Source organism: Leptonotus elevatus, chromosome 1 (genome assembly GCF_054856555.1).
Source record: "Leptonotus elevatus isolate MCC_2025b chromosome 1, RoL_Lele_1.0, whole genome shotgun sequence".
NCBI lineage: Eukaryota > Metazoa > Chordata > Actinopteri > Syngnathiformes > Syngnathidae > Leptonotus > Leptonotus elevatus.
In genome coordinates this window covers 49,868,119-49,886,328 of record NC_141239.1, presented here as the reverse complement: position 1 = coordinate 49,886,328, position 18,210 = coordinate 49,868,119, and the positions used below count along the sequence as shown (strand labels likewise).

At 39.4% G+C, this 18,210-nt stretch overlaps 2 protein-coding genes and 1 long non-coding RNA gene across 4 annotated transcripts in view; 2 read left to right on the top strand and 1 right to left on the bottom strand.

Moving 5' to 3' along the window:
- The window catches only part of LOC147184266 (uncharacterized), a 26,650-nt gene extending 13,245 nt beyond the window's left edge, over positions 1-13,405 (bottom strand). The window contains exon 1 of the long non-coding RNA XR_015093990.1: positions 12,667-13,405. This is a non-coding gene — a long non-coding RNA (uncharacterized LOC147184266). The remainder of the gene's footprint in view (positions 1-12,666) is intronic.
- On the top strand, positions 7,221-9,409 carry pde6hb (phosphodiesterase 6H, cGMP-specific, cone, gamma, paralog b). The gene is made up of 3 exons (XM_086067186.1): positions 7,221-7,371; positions 8,451-8,599; positions 8,678-9,409. The coding sequence occupies exons 1-3, from the start codon at positions 7,306-7,308 to the stop codon at positions 8,793-8,795; spliced, it is 333 nt and encodes a 110-aa protein (XP_085923312.1). The 5' UTR covers positions 7,221-7,305; the 3' UTR covers positions 8,796-9,409.
- On the top strand, positions 11,141-18,210 carry LOC147184265 (retinoic acid-induced protein 3). Of its 2 annotated transcripts, XM_086067251.1 has the most exons (5): positions 11,141-11,155; positions 11,262-11,543; positions 13,575-14,756; positions 15,896-15,951; positions 16,117-18,209. In XM_086067251.1, the coding sequence occupies exons 3-5, from the start codon at positions 13,637-13,639 to the stop codon at positions 16,204-16,206; spliced, it is 1,266 nt and encodes a 421-aa protein (XP_085923377.1). In that variant the 5' UTR covers positions 11,141-11,155; positions 11,262-11,543; positions 13,575-13,636; the 3' UTR covers positions 16,207-18,209. The 2 variants fall into 2 exon arrangements, with proteins under 2 accessions (XP_085923377.1, XP_085923386.1); XM_086067260.1 differs by lacking the exons at positions 11,141-11,155; positions 11,262-11,543 and adding an exon at positions 13,081-13,203 and having other exon boundaries at positions 16,117-18,210.

The window sequence follows — 18,210 nt, the reverse complement described above, 5'->3', positions numbered from 1 at the left end:
TAAAAATATACTCTGAGCTCAACAAAGAACAAAGAGTGGGCTGAACAGTGGTGGACAATGTTTGGCGTGCGACTTGTGACCACAAGCAGTCTAAGCCTTCGCAATAAGATTCAGGGCAATCTTGGCATTCAATTAGTTTATCAGCCGGGCTTCTTAAACTCTTACATAACTATGACACACAAAGTAGAGAGCACAACATACCTGGAAGCACTTTCAAATGAAAACCTAATTGAGCAGTAAGATTGACAAAGAAAGCTGATTAAGTGATTAATTCAACGCAAGTGTTTCAAAAGCAAAAGCAGGTGCATCCAACAATGGAACATGCAGCAAATGACTGTACATTAGTGACACAAATGTTTTGAAGCGAAATATTCCTCATCAAAGGAATGTTAGGCAAAATAGGGGTGTAAAAAAACGGAACTGGAACAAATCGTTCCACTCTCAATATATAGAAACACATATTGAATCATCTTTTATTGGAGAGATATATCTTAGAAGGAAATTGCACTCTTATGGTACTGATCATTTCATTCAAATGTCTGTAAAATGACAACAAAAAAGTCATTGCATCATACCCTCTCATATATAGAGTACATGCAAATAGAAAAGAAATGATAAACAGCCCTAATGACTGAATGTTCAAGCTGAAAGGCGCATAGCAGATAACAAATGCATCATTTGCTTCTTTCAGCGAGTTGCATTTAAATAATTTTATGTGATTGAATTTAAAGCCCAACAGGTGAGCAGGGGTTTGTCTGCGTATGAGTTGCACACGTATTAAAATGCTTTATGTCAAGTCCCCAGCAAGGATTTTGCTGGGACTTTAATGTCTTGTTTATATGCAAAAGCAAAGACAACAGTGGTCTGCTTATGAATAATATATTTATGTGCGGAACGGGAACAACATGGGATATTACAGAAACGAATAGAGGCGGGGTCCTGCTGCCACTGCGGCAATATGAAAGGCCGACGTGATTCTTTTTAATAAAGCACACTCGCACAATCTCACAAAGCCCAATGCAGGAACAGTGCAAAGTACAAGCACGATAATGAACTTGACAAATCAGTCAGAATGAGCTCTAACATTGGATCTTAAAATGTGTTCAAGTCAGAAGTCTGATGTTGAAAGGCGGCTGCATGGGGCTGAATGACGTGTCAGAAGCAATATGTCTTCATTATTAGCTCAGGGCAGACAGTCTGAGCTCGTTGCTCCAGATGGCTCAACGACCACCTTCTTGCTTCTCTCATCTCGTTTCAAGAGAGCGCAGAGAACGATGACAAAACTCGTTCTAAATCATTAGAGAAGAACATAATCACAAGCTTGATATCATGTAGGAAAATAGAAATATGTGACGCACGCAACAGTCTATATATACTGCCGGATTATGTGTGCTTGTGGTCAAATGTTGTTTTGTGGCAATACCCAAGACTGTAAGAATGAAGGTTAGTCATTTCAAAATATCTGTGTGTCATAAAATGAGAGTTCAGCATTTGAGACGGCAGTTTGCACTCATTTGAACCGAAATGTGTTCACATGCTTTTCAAAGGCATTCATGGTCACATTTTAAAAAAGCATGCTCGCCAAAACCTCGGTGCATACCATGGACAAAATGTTTGCTTGCGCTCTCACACACATGCTAGCATTCAGACGTCTCCTGAATGATTATAGTGTCCTTGCTGGGAACTGAGCACACTGTAAATGTGACACATGCAACGCACATAAGAAACCCATTCAAATAACACCCTAAACTTCATCAGAAAGGTCGCAGCCCCAAATGATTGGTGGTGTTAACAGTTTTCAGATTCAGATAATTCGGTACGAAAACAGCGACAGAAGCCAAACATCGACTCCGTAAACAAACACAGTGCAGCTCAGCCTCTGGTGAGCAGATGGTATGGCACGCAATATGCTGTTGGCAGTACGTCATCTACAGTAAATGTTACTTGTCTGCTTTCTTCGTTTCCTAAAAAGAAGACAGAATACTGATGTTACACTTTCCTACAAAGGAAATATTCAAGCTGTTATATTCTATTAATTTCTTTCATTGTTTTTTTTTTTACTTGATGACTGAAGCAGGCTGTACAAGGATGAAACTTTACTGATGATTTGCCGTTTTATTTTTTCCGCCATGAATCACCGTGCATCACCGTACATCACCAAATCACCGTAAGAGCTAAAAAAAATAATACAACCCATGCAAACAATAATCAAAACTATATACATGTACAAACACAAAAATGCTAATAAACGAATTACCTTTTGCCTCTTCGGAGGGGCTACTAATACAAACTTTTCCAGCGTCCTTCGCTATTAAGTTACCTCAAGTACCAAAGGCACTAAACCAGAAGTTACTCTTCAAAATAAAAGCATTAGCCCCCAAACCGGAAGTGAATATTAACAAAGCAAATTTCAAAATAAAATGCAATAAATGTCACCGTAAGAAAATATAATTATGTTTATTTACAATGACTGAATGAATTTACAGCTATCAGTTTATTTGTTTATTTATTTATTTAAATATTTCATTACATGAATTCTGACTATGTTCTAAAAGATACACAGTCCTACATTATATTTTGTTAAAGGGGTGTGATTTAAATAAGTTTCAACTTATTCCTACTCCGTTTTGGACCAGCATAATGTAAAGTGGATGTTTCATTTGAGGAAGCCTCGGCACACCACGGCATGACTTCCTTCTTTTACATTTTTTTTTTACGTCAGCATTAACGTCATAGCGCTATATTCTGTTCCCAGGCCCCGCGTTAATCCAATTACGAGTATTAGCACGTTTGTGTGGCTGCACTTGACGACTGTGCCATTGACTTACAATAAAGGCCTCAACACTGCTTATGTTTGCTGTTCACTGACGCTGGCCTCAGGTCAGTTCATGCCTTGCTTCATGTCAAGTCCAACTCCTAATACTATAGAGACAAATAGTCACCATCTATTGGGAGATCTTGACTTATTTATCATTATTTGTCATGACTTTTACTCCTACTGATTTTGTTGCTTGTTTTATGAGTGACATTTGTTTCTTTTTATTTGATTTACATTTTCTGTGAACTTCTCTGTCTATAGTGTTATGTATTGCTTTATACAGCACTCGAAGACTGCGCAAAAGTCCCCTTTTACAGCCACAAAGCCTGGTGCTTCCTGGCTCCTGACCTTTAAGAATCAAGATCCAGTTAGTGCATGTCGAGGTGTGTACCATGTGTTGTTAAAGAGGGCAGCTTTTTCCACTCTGCAACCTACATGCTGCTAAAGAGGCTTATCTATTGTGTTGCCCTCATTTGGGACCAGACAACCTAGTATTAAAACAAATACATTTAAAAAAAAATCGTTAAAACTACATCATGTCATAATTGCTCAAATAGATGCATGAATTGTGTGTCCAAATTTTGTAACTGTGTCAAACTGTTTTCTTTGGGTAGAAATGCACTGCTTCTCTTCTTACTTATTTTTGTGGATACAGAATAATGTGTGTTACTAATTCCTTTTACTAATTGTCACACTGTCCATTCTAGGTATAAATATTGACATTTTACTTTTAAACTATTTATTTTAGAGTCTTCACATCAAACAACTGACTTCTATTTTCTTGCACTAATGACAAACATTTGATGATTTAACCAATTAACAATTGACAAGTTGTATTTGTCATATTTACTTTTTATTAACATTTAGCTACATGTGAGTCAAGAGATCAGAAAACCACCACAAACTACAACCAAAACAAGATTTCAAAAACTAACTTGTCAACACTACTGTATGTTTAATCAAAAACATTGCTATGCATAATTACTTCACATTTAGCCTATTTGCGTTTGCAGATATCTTGTTATCATATTGTTCAATTCACAACTCTCTGTGTCAATTAAGACTGGGTGTTATCTTTGTAAAGAATGGTTAATACAGCTCTTGCATTGGATTCAGCACCAAATATGGTTTCGGTTTAATAAATATCTTTTGAAGAGAGTTATTTTGTACAAATGAAGCAAGATTTATATACACAAACACTGATGGTTATTTTACTGTAATGCACTGCACACTGGACTCAGCAAAATGTCTCTTTCACAACTTCAATTAGTCCAGAACGCGGCACAAATTTAACCAAGACAATGTGACAATCTCCTTCTGAACATCAGACTAGCCAATTCACTTCCTGTTTTGAAGTCACTGCTCGGCTTGAGAGTTGACTATGTTACTGTTTTTATGTTTAGTTTTCTGTGGTCTTTTACGGGTTTTTTTTTTTTTACTGTTTTATTTATTTATTGGTTTTTAAAGTGCTTTATGAATAAAGTTGGATTGGATTGGACTCTCAATTTTCTGTAGCGCCTCCCCTGGAAGCAGAAAACATTTATATTTCGCGGCTCCCCAACTCTTTCCCGTGACTATAAATGGTATAATTTATAAGTACAATGCTGCATTACAGTACATCCTCATTAACACTAAGAACAAAAAACAAAAGAAAGAAATGTCAATTTACAACAAAGAATCACTTTATTAACATATTTCTCTGTCATAGAAAAGAAGTGCATCATTTTGCCTGAAATAAATAAGAGCGGTACTGCCACCTACCATAGTGGATGTGCAATTACACTTTATTCTTGTACAGAAAAAAAATAAAGCATGTACTCTGCAAACAGCCCAGCCTACTGCGGTGGCAACAAATTCAAGTAGAAAGATGAATTTGGCAAAACACCACAAGGAGCGGCATCTTGGCCTTCATGATGAATTCTGGCAGGTTAGTTAGTAACACCCCTGTTCATCCTTTACCTTACTGTAGTAAACTGATTCATGGTGTTAGTCTGGCCAGTGTGGCCAGAAGTAATCCGCAGTAGCCGCGTTAGCTTGGTGAATGTTGTTTGTTTTGTTATTAGCCATTAGCCGGCTAAAGCGGTTAATTTGATGTTCAGTGAATGATCAGTGTTCAGTGATTGTTTGTTAGCCGCAGGCCCGCAGCTAGCAGTCGTTAGCTTGATAATGTGACTCAAACGTGTTTTCTTCTCTTCCACTGCTATTGCAAAAATAGAGAACGGAAGCCTCCCAAAGATGCAGTAGAGTATGTTTGTTTGTATGTTTGTTTACTCAAATTATTGTTCTGGTTGTTATTGTGTCCTGTTATTGACAAGCAAAAATGTTGTCATTGTGGGAAACTGTGTTCTTTGCAGTGTGTTTGCTTATACAGTACAACTTATACTTACAACTTGTATATTTACAAGTTGTAAGTTATTATGCAGTTTGACACTATTTTTTTATGAGGTATTCTTTCATTTGGGTTATTTATTTTGGTGATTGTCTTGCTTTTCTCACATTTTTTCATGCTAATAAAATTATTTTATGATGCCTTTTTAAAGTATTTGTCCTTTTTTTTAATCCACATATTATTGAAAATGGTATCAAGTAATTTGAAACTTTAGTGTCGTGACAACCCTAATACCATATGAGGTGTATTTCAATTTCAATTTGAATATAATAAAGAATGAAATTCATATTAGTACTGTCAATTAAAAAGTGATATGTCATAAAGATTCACTATACACAGTGTGAAATGTTTCAAGATCCTATTTTGTCAGTTTTTGTTTTTTTTATAGAAACTTTAGATGTTTACTATACAAATACTACTTTGGAAGTGAGCTGACAAGTATTTTGTGTTTTAATGAATCTGTATAACAATAAAAATAATATGTATTACAGTTTTTCTCCATAGGTTTGGCACATTTCTTGAAACTGAGATGACATTTTCAAAACTGCAAGCTCATTTGGCCAAACAGACTTACATTTGTGCACAACCAGTTCATTAGCAAAAGCACAGTCCCAACTGCAAAGTTCCTTCTCAATTGCTTTGGCTCATCTGCATTAATTTAGTTATTTTGCCAAAAAGAACTTGGATGATTTTGAACAACTCTTTGGATCATCTGCAAAAGCTCATATCTCTCCCAAAACAGCTCACCTATGTGTCAAAATCAAATTATTATGTCATACAAGTAGTCAATGCCCCCAAAATGCATCGTCCCTTTGGCATTCTGTGAGCACCACAAGTCAAAATCATTAGATGTTTTCTCACAACAGCTAACAAAATACAATTATATATAAAACTGAGGGGGAAAAAAGGATTTTACAAAAGCAGTATTCAAAGTTTGCAGTTTGACATACTCACAGTCAAGGAAATTGCAAAACATTTTATTCACACAGTTACTTGAATGCATCAAAATAAAGTACAAGCCGAATTCTGTATATTTATGAAAAACTAAAAACTAATTACTAAAATCATATCTCGCACACAGCGTAATTGAAGAACCAACTACTGTAACACTTTCATTAGTCTTCCCCCTTTTGACCATCATCCTCATTGTCTTGGCCATCCATGCGCTGCTCTGTGTTTGGCCAAAGGTTTTCATCCACGTCGCAGCCAATATTTTCCCTTGCAATGCTGCAAGGAAAAAAAACGTGAATGTCTCAACCATCCCCTACACTGATCCTCTGTGATATGCTAGACTAATTTTGACAATTGAGCAGATGATTTTGCATATTATGAATTACACATTGAAATCCTGCTGACATGTTTTGGAGACGACAGCCATTAGACTGAAAAACAACTAATCCAGCTCGATCAGCAAGATCTATCCATTTGGAAAATGTGCTAAATGTGGGCACATTGTGCTAACTGTAGGCTAAATGTACACAACCATATGCACAGATCCACTGAGGCAGACGTTGGCAATTTGATGAAAGCAATGAGAAATGCCATTCAGTCGAGACTAATTGTAAGGTGGTGTAGGGATTGGTCCATGGTATTTTGAAAATGTCATCTCAGTTTCAAGAAATGTGCCAAACCTATATAGAGAAAAACTGTAACAATCTAGTGAGATTGTGATTTAAATTGCACATAACATAACCAAAGGCGGATGGATCTCATTAGATTGTTGTTGTGTCTTTTGGTTAGATTGTGTTGCTTGAGTGTAAGATAAAACAGTTCTTCACGTGCAGAAGGTAAGAAAAGCGCTCGTGGTGACATTAGTGGACAGCAACAAGCACGTGGGAGCTCAGCCGTGCACATGGACCAGAAACGCGACCAGAAGCTTCTCTCCTCCTCCTCTCCGCAAATCTCATGTCAGGCGCACTGAGGTTTTAGCGGGATAAACCTGATCAAATCCTTACAGATTGACCTATGACTTGGGTTCACACAGCAAGGCCTGAGGGAGTGCTGTGGGAGTTTAGGTGACCTTTGGGGACCACGTGACTGGAAAGAGGTGTCTGAAGGGATTAGAGATGAAGATATAAAAGCCCGGCGCCGACAGCAAATGTCACAAACTGAAGCAGGAGGAGGAGAAGAGATCAGTGGCGGCCTCTTGGGACATCTCCAACAGGTGAGAATTAACAATCGGACGCGCTTTAGCAATGTTTTTGAACTTGCTGCTCAACCCACATTGTTAATACTCGCCTTCATTTATAGCACAAGATACAAGCATTGAATCAATTTAATGATGCAGATGGTTTTCCATTCCGATTTTTGATCCAATGGAAAAACTGTGACACAGGACATGAAACAGTCAAAATAGCATTTAGTAAGACAAACAACACAGAAAATTCTGTAGAGTAAATTTTACTCTAAATATTTTTAGTGTGTACGAGAGAATTTAACTGTCCTACGAAAAAAAAAAACTGTTAAAGATTTTTTACTCTGAAATTCTAAGTCAATTTTGCAAGGAGAGATTTTGACAAAATTTTACCAGTTTATTAAAATAAAATAAAAAAAGTTTCGCAAGATTTGAGGAATGAACACACGACCTTCATCTTGGGAGACTGCCGCTCTACCACCTGAACTATGCCACTCAATTTTTTTTATTTATTCTAATCCAAGTGTAAATTTGACTTTGTTTAGAGTGGGACCAAATAGACTCTGTTCGGAATCTACAGACTTTACTCTGACGGACAAGGTAGTGACAGGTGTGACAAGGATTGACCTGAACGTGAGTAGTCGCGGCAACAGATGGCTCTTAAAATCACGTCGTTTTATCTCGATGCAGATTACCAGCAGTAAGTAACTTTGTATATAATGTGTTATATAACCAATCACGGTATTTAACATTAGCATACAAATCATGCAAAATGCGTAGGACTGATTCCAATTAATGCTGACTCAAAGTTGTTTCTATAATAATAATAATGACAATATCGCAGTATGATGCGGAATTTTTGTATGGGATCTCGGTAGAATGTGTAGGCAGGCGTACCTAATGTAGCGGATGGTCTGCATCCTTGTTGTCTAGGAAGGGCAATTAGTTCGCAGTGGATCAAAGAGGGATTACAGTTAATCCGGTTGTTTAAACCCATCGGCATAATCTGCGCAGATTAGCGAAGAGACGCTAACAGGATTATTAACAGGGAATCGGGCAGAAAGAGAAGGTTGCTGTGATGTGTTTGAAAAAGTTTGTTTTGTTTTTAGAGAACAATGAACGCCAGCCCACCGGCAGGAAGCGCCCTGGCCCCTGGTGGCGGCACCGGCCCCACTACACCCAAGAAGGGCCCACCCAAATTCAAGCAGAGGCAGACTCGCACATTCAAGAGCAAGGCCCCCAAACCAGGCCAGAAGGGGTAAAAATCAATCAATCAATCAATTGAGTTTGAAAAGATTGAATGCAAAAAGTTAAAAGCGGTGTCCCTCATTTGCAGTTTTGGTGACGACATCCCCGGCATGGAGGGTCTCGGCACGGACATCACGGTGGTGTGCCCATGGGAAGCCTTTGGCGACATGGAGCTCAGCGACTTGGCCAAATACGGCATCATTTAAAGATGATCTCCTCTCCCCGTCCCCGCTCGGCTCGTTGGGATAAGGCGGCCGGGGCCCCCCTTAATGCGCCTCTCGTCAACGACCTCCAGCCTCGCTCCACTAAGTGGAGGGAGCGCTTAATTTAAGCTCTTATTTTTTATATTATTATACATATCATACTGTTTACAGTATATAATACACTTGAAAGATTGACGAGGACACTTCACGCCCCCGTTCCTACCTAATCGTCCACCTATTCTATTGACACCACCCCAACCCACGCCAAAGAACGCGATAAAAACTGGTTGAAACTAGTTTTGATTTGCTTCTAGCTGTTTATTAAAGTGTAAATACTTTGTACCTTATTTCCTGTTGTACCCTTTTTTACTTCCTTTCTTATTAAGATGCATTGTATTACTTCACAAGGTCACTGTAAACATTACGGGGTGCAATGAGCCTGCAGGACGCTGTACTGGTGAACATTACAAATGCACTTTCACCCCCTTGAAGATGCTCTTCTCTTCCTTCCTTAGAGATGATCAATACTGCAAATGTGTATGTGTTGCAAGCACAAAGCAAACGTGCTGTGAACTGACGTGTCCTAATAGTTGCATTAAATGGCTTACTTTTCTGAAGTCACGTGTCCCTTTCTTGTTGCAAATTTGTCACTTTATAATGTTGCAAATATTTGTTTATTTTTTTAAATAAATTTGTGAGTACTTGACAATGTAAAAAAAAATACGTTTTTTCTCGCAAATGTGTTTTTTTCTCGCAAATTTGTCACTTTATAATGTTGCAAATATTTTAGGGTTTTTTTCTCGCAAATTTGTCACTTTATAATGTCGCAAATATTTTCGTTTTTTTCTCATTAATTTGTGAGTTTCTTTTCGCAAATTTGCCACTTGATAATGTAAAAAAAACAACCTAATTTTCTCTCGTAAATTTGTTTATATATATATATAGTAATATATAGTTATATATAAAAATATAAACTATATAAAATAATAATAACACAGAATGACTTATCAAGTCATGGAGTTCAAAGCCAAGTGGGTCAAGTCAAGTCATTTTTGCTGAGCAAGTCATAAATCATAAAAGTCACACTTCAAGGCGACTTGAGTCCAGTCATGTGACTTGAGTCACCCACCTCTGAATTCTACAGACTGCGTATTTCAGCTCCTTCCACGAATGCTCAATAGGTTTAGATCACATTGGGACTTCATTGTCGCCTGTGTGGACTCCAGACACCCGGAGCCCAATGTAGCAAAGCATATTCAGGGTTCTTTTCTTTGCACGTTTTATTTTTAAATCTTTAAACAAAGCTGATGTGACTTGCACAAAGTTCCCTTTTTGTTTCATCTGACCAAAGGAGCTTTAATTGTGTCTTGTTAGTATGTATTTAGGCAAATTCTAGTCTCGTCACTTTCAAGTGATTTTAGTAACCATTGTGGGGTTTTCTCTCTTAAACAGAAGGGCACCAACAATTTCGTCTTTGGATGCATACTGTATAAAACGATATATCCATATACACATACACAGTGCTTATGAAATCTAAGACGTAAGCTACGACTGTTTGCCTAAGAAACAATTTCTGTATCATGTAATGTTTATATATGAACATTATATATTATGTAAGTTGAACCGCTCAACAGGAAGTCAGGCAGACACACACTTGGCAAACGACGCATTTTAAGGATTATGAGACAAGCTATACATCTTGCATGAAATCATGGTTGTGTAATATAAATAAATAAATATGAATAAATGCCCCCAAACCCCAAAGCCTCAGTCTGCGTCATGTCTTTTAAAGGTCTAATGTGTGATTAACTGTCATTAATCACTACAACATCACGACTTCTGTCCAAATGAGTAATCATCACCAAGATTACCCACATTTGGGGTTGCTATGGTTGCTTTTCAAAACAAAACTCTGCATCTGCATCTGCATCAATGAACTCAACGTTGGGACTCTTCACAATGCAGGGATCATACAAATTGAAGTCGAAAATTGTTTGCGCCGCTTTTACCATTTCGAAACATCTCCAAAAGATATTTACGATGTCACGCGCAACTATAAACTTGTGCTGTATATGATTTAAGCTATAAGAAGTTGGGTTGAATTTCAGAGCTGGGATTGAAGCGAACACACCCGCTAACATCCCGACTTGTCCTGACACGAGTTCCAAGTCTTACTCAAGAGAACAGCACTCTCTTTTATTGACACGACAGGCCCCGAGGCTCATTTCATCACTGTCAGCTATTGTTACTGTCATGACAGGGTAACCACGACGACGGCTGCGTACCCCAGCTCAGAACCACCGGAACCGCTCACAGGGCAGATTGAGAGCAGAATCATGCTTATGGAATTCAACTTAATCAAGGTAGAGTGCAGCTATCAGGAAGCGCGATTCAAATTCCTGTGGGGGAATCAGGAAAAGCAGGGAGGAGTGAACTCTCCCTTTTTGTATGAATGCGTGTTTACTTCAGGTGTGTGAGCCCTACCTACAGACAGAGGGAAGCAGGAGGAGGGAGAAAGGAGAGTATGAGAAGGGATGCAGGTTTGTCTTCGTATTGGCCAACCTGTGGATTCCAGGTGTGAACACTCCACTCCCAGTAGCTCCACTGCGCCCGCACCTCGTGTTTTGGCGATTATCTTGGAGCGGGCAGTGCTGTGGGCACATGCGCCGAATAAAGAGACATCCACATGGCTACACACTAGGCCAATTGTGTGCAACAACATTGAGTTGGTGGCAAAGAAAGGATTAATTGGTAAGTGTCAGTTCTTGTTATTGATTGTGTGTAATTAGTAGTTTGGTTACTAAATGAGATCCAAGTACAAGATCTGTATAAAAATTTAAAAATCGTAGAGGTAATTTCTTTCATTTATTATCGGTAACTAAATGCATATATGAAGAGATCCCATCTCTTAACAGGATGAATGGTAATCATGTTTTCACTATTAAGTTAAAATTATTGTTTTCATTGTGGTTCATTGTTGTCAGCATAGTCAAGCTTTTATTTTTTATTTTTTTTAAGAGTTTGTATGTTTCTGTGCTTGCATATCTGGGGACTGCAACTTCCTCCCATATCCCAAAAGCATGCATGTTAGGCTAAGTGATGCCTCAAAATCAGTGGGTCTCGGCTGGCTTTTTTTTTTTATCCACTGCAAATCAACCCATCCGACCACTGTTAACTCATTCACTGCCATTGACGGCTATAGACGTCAAAAATTCATTGGAACTATTTCTATTAGTTTAACATTTTTTTCCACTTTTGTTAACAAGAATATGAAAACCTAGAATTTTTGGGGGGATACTTAGAACAGATATAAAATTGTGGGTTAAATAGTGAAGTCATGCGATTAATTACGACAAATTTTAATTGCATTAATTATAATTTAAAATTGTAATCAACTGACACCCCTAAATTTTAATAATCTTTTTTTAAGAAGAAAAGATTATTAAAAATTAGGGGCGTCAGGTGATTAAAATGTTTAATTGTAATTAATTGCATGACTTTACGAGTTAACTCACGATTATTAACACATTTTATATTTGTTCTGAATGTGCAATCATTTTTTCTTCTTCTAGGGTTTCATACTTTAACCATTAGCAAAAGTGGAAAATTTTTAAATTAATTAGTCAAAATGAATTTTTGACGTCTATAGGCGTCAATGGCAGTGAATAAATGAATGTAAAAAAACTAAACAAATAGTAGCCTGGACAACCTAGGTTTTATCAATCCACTGATGATGCAAATCAAGACCATATTTAAATATGCCAATGAAACAAAGGCCATCTTGTGAGGAAGGAGGAAGTGATACTATTCTCCTATCAGGAGGGAATATCTTTCACAGCCACTTCAAACTGCAAAACAAATCTGGTTGACTCACCCTGCTGTCTGAATCCTCAATTTGGAACTGGACTGAGTCATTAGCTGAGCAGTTCATTTTCCATCTTCGCACACCAAACAAGCAAAATCTCGTTTTGTGGCCTCCGCTCAAAGCTCTCGTCCTTGTTCTGACATGTTTATGTCTTCCCTCCGCCTGTTGCTTTTCCTCTCACGTCAACTCGTCTGCTGCTTGAAGTCCGCGTAACACAAGTCAAAGGTGGAATATTTTCTCTTTGTCGTCCTTTATGTGAAACCCGACGTTGTGGATCGCTGTTTGAATATACAAATGTAATTAAAAACACTACAATAAGCATAACATAAACAGTGCATGCAAGTACACAAAGGAAGGTGGATGACATCATGCTTTAATGACTTTGATGTGAGAGAAAAGCTTTTGTAAGTGGGAGGAGATTGTGAGCCGGGTCAGCATCGACGACTCCAAGGCAAAAATTCCCGCAGATGTACTCCAAGAGCTTGTAGAAAGTCCTCCAAGAAGAGAGGAAGCAGCTTGTTCCTACTCCCTCGCCACTATACAGAGGTACCTTGACTTACGAGCGGCCCATCCTATCAGTTGTTTGAGTTACAAGCTGTGAGTTAGTTGCTCAATTTATTGCTTTGAGGTGAGAGGCAACGTTTGCGTTACTTGTACGCGAGAGTTTCAAATATGCCGCCGCTCCAGTTAATAAAGCGCAGCTTCATAAAAACAGGTGAGCTGTGATTGGTCGTTGCCTAAGCGCCCTGACTAACTGCGATGTCATCCTCAGTCAACAGCAAGTGGCAAAATGGCCGCCCCGTAATGTAATATGAATCAGAACATCATGTTTAGACTAGTGCGGTCACATATAACATATTATTGTCAAGAAATGTTCAAGGTTGACGTCCACTGTAACACAAATATATATTTTGCAGGAGGGAATCAAATAATCAAGGACGCATAAGAAGGGACCAAATTCCTGGTGTGCATTTCCACAATGAGTCCAGCCTTTATACCTGAAGATCACAAGATGGCGTTCCCGCTCCTCGTCCTCCTCCACGTCCCCTTCACATGTTTATCTCAGTCAACAAGCAACATCAGCAATGGGACGTCAAGCACTTCCTCGTCAAACTCCTCCTCCCACAAGCCTGTCCCGGGCTGCCGCCCAGGACTGGATCCTCTCTACAGGTACCTGTGTGACCGCAGAGCCATGTGGGGCATCGTCCTGGAGACCTTGGCCTCCTCCGGCTTCCTCTTCAGTGTGCTGCTCCTGCTCGGCCTCCTTCTCTGGTCCCTGTGGATCTGCGTCTCCTTACGCAATCAGCGCAGCAACATCGGCGGCACGGTGGCCTGCATGTCCATGTTCTTGCTGGCCACGGGCGGCATCTTTGCCATCACCTTCTCCTTCATCATCCAGCTCAGCCCTCAGACGTGCCCCACCAGGATCTTCCTGTTCGGCGTCTTCTTCGCCTTGGCCTTCTCCTGCTTGCTGGCTCGCTGCCTGGCTCTGCTGGGATTCGCGGCCGCTCGGGGCTGGGGCGAGCCCGCCATGGCGTTGGGGCTTTTCGCCGTGCAGGTGATCATCTCCACCGAGTGGCTGATCCTGGTCTTGGTGCGGGATAAGAAGCCGTGCGAGTACAGCCAAGAGGAGTTCATCATGCTGCAGATCTACGTCCTGTGCCTGCTGACCTTCAGCTTGATCCTGTCCATGCACTTCATGTGTCGCTCCTGCTTCACGTACAGCTACAGCTACGCCGGCGCCACCCACCAGCAGAGCCGTCAACAGGCCGTGCTCCTCTTCCTCACGCTCTTGCTCTCCGCCGGCATCTGGGTGGCGTGGATCACAATGCTCAGCAGAGGGAATTCCAAGTTGGGGCGTCGGCCACAGTGGGACGACCCTGTGCTCGCCGTGGCGTTGGTCGCCAATGGCTGGGTGTTGTTGGCGGGACACGGCTTGTCGCAAGTTGCCTTCCTGTGCAGGGGGGAGGCCAAATCTAAGGAGGTCCCGCTGAGTTTTGCCGGCTGGACCAGCCCCAGTGCTGACATCCCAGGATTGAACAGTCCCAAGGCGGGAGCGGAGAATGGAAGCTTCGAGAACGACCCAGAAAACAGAAGAGGTGAGAAGCCTTCACCGAATCCAATTAGCGTCCTAACCACATTGACACTGTACTAGGTAACAGTCAATAATGATATTGGCACACTATCAGCCACAAAAAAAAGTTGCGGATTGTATTGGCCTACATCGGGGGTCTGCAACCTACGGCTCTGGAGCTCGAGAAAACTAGAATTTTTAGAATATTATATATATACAAATGTGTGTGTGTGTTCAGATAAAATATTATTGAAATGAATTATTGACTGAGATTTAAATATATATATAAAAGAATAATTAAATATTCAAAGAGAGTCCCAATTTGTAAGTTGTTAGAGAAAGGGAGACGAAAGGTAGATGAAAAAGTTTTTTAAAAATCCCTAAACATGTCGAAAAAGTGACCATAAAAAAGGAAGAAGAAAAGCAGAAAATGACCATAGAATGTACACAAAAAAAGAAAATGTTTAAAAGGTAATTATGAAATGTCCCAAAAAAAGAAATCCCGAAAATTACCCTATTAAAAAATAAAAGAAATAAAGAATGATAATAATAATAATAATAATCCATCATGTATAGAAAATTGCTAAAAAGTCAGAAAATTTATTTAAAAAATGTCCCAAAACAAAACAAAAATGTCCCAAAACAAAAGAAGAAATCCCCCCCGCCCCAAAAAAAACATAAAATGTCCACAAATGGCCAAAAATTGATAGCAAAATGTCAGAAATTTGACGGAAAGACCAAAAATTCTATAAATGTGTGAAAAACGAAAAATCCGAAAACAGAAGACAAAAGGTAGATGAAAATGAATGTCAAAGTATTGGATACTGCATTTTTATTTGTTATTTTTGCTCTGGTGCAGCTCTAATTAGCTCTTGGGCCTCAGTACAGTAGACTAACATTTACACACCGTTTCCTTCATCATAATATTAAAAAGCTTTTGCAGCTCCAGGCAGATTTTTTGTTATTTATTTGGTCTAAAATGACTTTTTACAGTAAAGGTCGCTGACCTCTGGCCTACACCCAAATAAAGTCCAATATATATTACTATTATAATTGCTGTAGTTAAAATCTGTTCTCGTACAGTACAACATTTCTATATTGTCAGTTATACGAGTGAAAAACGTATTCCACTATGTGCTAATTTGTCACGTTTGGCACCTTAAGGCAGGCGAGCTGATCCATCCCTGCAATCGCCCTACGAATCCGGATTCTCTATGACCGTGAGTAATGAACTGTCAGGATTAAACATCTCCCGTTTAATTGCACACTGTGACCTTTCCCTTGCTAAGTCGCACTGTATGCTTCATGACAGCACCGTTTATCAAGAGTGTTGCCGTAATTGCACTGATGTTTCGTGTGTGTGTGTGTGTGTGTGTGTGTTGCAGGAAATTGACCCCAATAAAGATTATACCATTCCTCGCCCTCAGACCACCAACTACAGAGAACCATATGACGAATATTACGGACAATTGTAACATCATCTCTCTCTCTTGTACATACACGTACAAGAAACAAATGCTCTTTTACTTGGCACACAAAAACAGTTCATGTATTGCTTAATTGTATATACTGTGTGATTTTTTTTTTTTAACTGAAATACAAATGACACAAAAATATACAGATTGGTAACATAAATCTTGGAAAAGTGCTTGCACCAAAAATCTAAATTCATGTAGAGTAACACCCCACCCCTTTCTTGCCTGCAGCCCCGTACAATATATTTGTACAGTGCGCATTGGTTCTGTGTGTAATGCATGCAACACAAATACAGCAGTGCGTAGAGCACAGTTCTCCCTCTGAGATAAGAAAACCCCTAATAAGAAAATGTATCATACTGTACATAATCCTGTCATCTGGAAATGTTTCTTGTCATATTCAAGCTGCAAACCCAATTCCCAAAAAGCTGGGACACTATACAAATTGTGAATAAAAACTGAACGCAATTATGTGGAAGTGCCAAATTTTAATATTTTATTCAGAATAGAACATAGATGACAGGTCAAAAGTTTAAACTGAGAAAATGTATAATTTTAAGGGAAAAATATGTTGATTGTAAATTTCATGGTGCCAACAAATCTAAAAAAAAGTTGGGACTGGTAGCAATAAGAGGCTGGAAAAGTCAATTGCACTTAAAAAAAACAAAACAGCTGGAAGACCAGTTACCACTAATGAGGTCCATTGGCAATTTGATTGGAGTATAACAAGAGCTTCTGGGAGTGGCAGTGTCTCTCAAAAGCCAAGATGGGTAGAGAATCCCCAATTCCTCCAATGTTGCGCAGAAAGATAGTGGAGAAATATCAGAAAGGTGTTTTCCAGCGAAAAATTGCAAAAAGGTTGAAGAAATCATCATCTACAGTGCATAACATCATCCAAAGATTCAGAGAATCTGGAACAATCTCTGTGTGTAAGGCTCAAGGCCGAAAAATCAAAATGGATGCCCATGATCTTCGGGCCCTTAAACGGCACTGCACCGCAAACAGGAATGCGCACTGTAAGGGAAATCACAGAAAGGGCTCAGCAATACTTCCAGAAAACATTGTGGGTGAACACAAGGACAACCCAGTCAGCACTCCGTTTATAAGCCTGCATCTGTGATGGTATAGGGTTGCATGAGTGCGTGTGACATGGGCAGCGTCCACATCTGGAAAGGCATCGTCAATGCAGAAAAGTATATTCAGATTGGAGAACATCATATGCTCCCATCCAGGCATCATCACTTTCAGAGAAGATCTTGCATTTCTCAACACGATAATGCCAGACCACATGCAGCACCAATTACAACAACATGGCTGCGCAGGAAAAGGATCCGGGTATTGAAATGGCCAACCTGCCTGCAGTCCACTTCTTTCACTTCTAGAGCACATTTGGCGCATCATAAAGGGGAAGGTGCAACAAAGGCAGTTGAACAGTTCGAGACAAGAATGGGACAGCGTTCCTATTTCTAAACTTGAGAAAAGTGTCTCCTCGATCCCCAGACTGTTGTAAGAAGAAGAGGGGATGCCTCACAGTGGTGAAAATGGCCTTGTCTCAACTTTTTGGATATTTGTTGACACCATGGAATTTAAAATCAACATAGTTTTCCCTTAAAATGATGCATTTTCTCAGTTTGAACTTTTGACCTGTTCTCTATGTTCTATTCTGAATAAAATATTACAATTTGGCACTTTCACATACTTGCATTCAGTTTTTATTCACAATTTGTAGAGTGTCCCAACTTTTGGGGAATTGGGTTTGTATATGAAAACCTGTAAAGCCACATCAGAAATGCATGGTGCACACTGTATTCTCTAATAGAGATGATATACAGTATAGAGCAACCTTGAGGTGATAGAGCAGGTGAGGAACTGTCCATCAGAAGATATGAGCAATGACTAATAGCTGGAAGGGCAGGCAAGGACAAGAATAGATTGGCCACTGTGAGTGCAGCACAATTGTATCTTTAAAGACATTTTACTGTTGTCAATAAAGATTTCTTGATA

Excerpts from the sequence above, each read along its gene's own strand:
- pde6hb (XM_086067186.1), top strand. The coding sequence starts at position 7,306 with ATGTCACAAACTGAAGCAGGAGGAGGAGAAGAGATCAGTGGCGGCCTC. Across the intron at positions 7,372-8,450 it reads TCTTGGGACATCTCCAACAG|AGAACAATGAACGCCAGCCC; the intron begins GTGAGAATTAAC and ends TTTTGTTTTTAG. Across the intron at positions 8,600-8,677 it reads CCCAAACCAGGCCAGAAGGG|TTTTGGTGACGACATCCCCG; the intron begins GTAAAAATCAAT and ends CCTCATTTGCAG.
- LOC147184265 (XM_086067260.1), top strand. The coding sequence starts at position 13,637 with ATGAGTCCAGCCTTTATACCTGAAGATCACAAGATGGCGTTCCCGCTC. Across the intron at positions 14,757-15,895 it reads CGACCCAGAAAACAGAAGAG|GCAGGCGAGCTGATCCATCC; the intron begins GTGAGAAGCCTT and ends TGGCACCTTAAG. Across the intron at positions 15,952-16,116 it reads AATCCGGATTCTCTATGACC|GAAATTGACCCCAATAAAGA; the intron begins GTGAGTAATGAA and ends TGTGTGTTGCAG.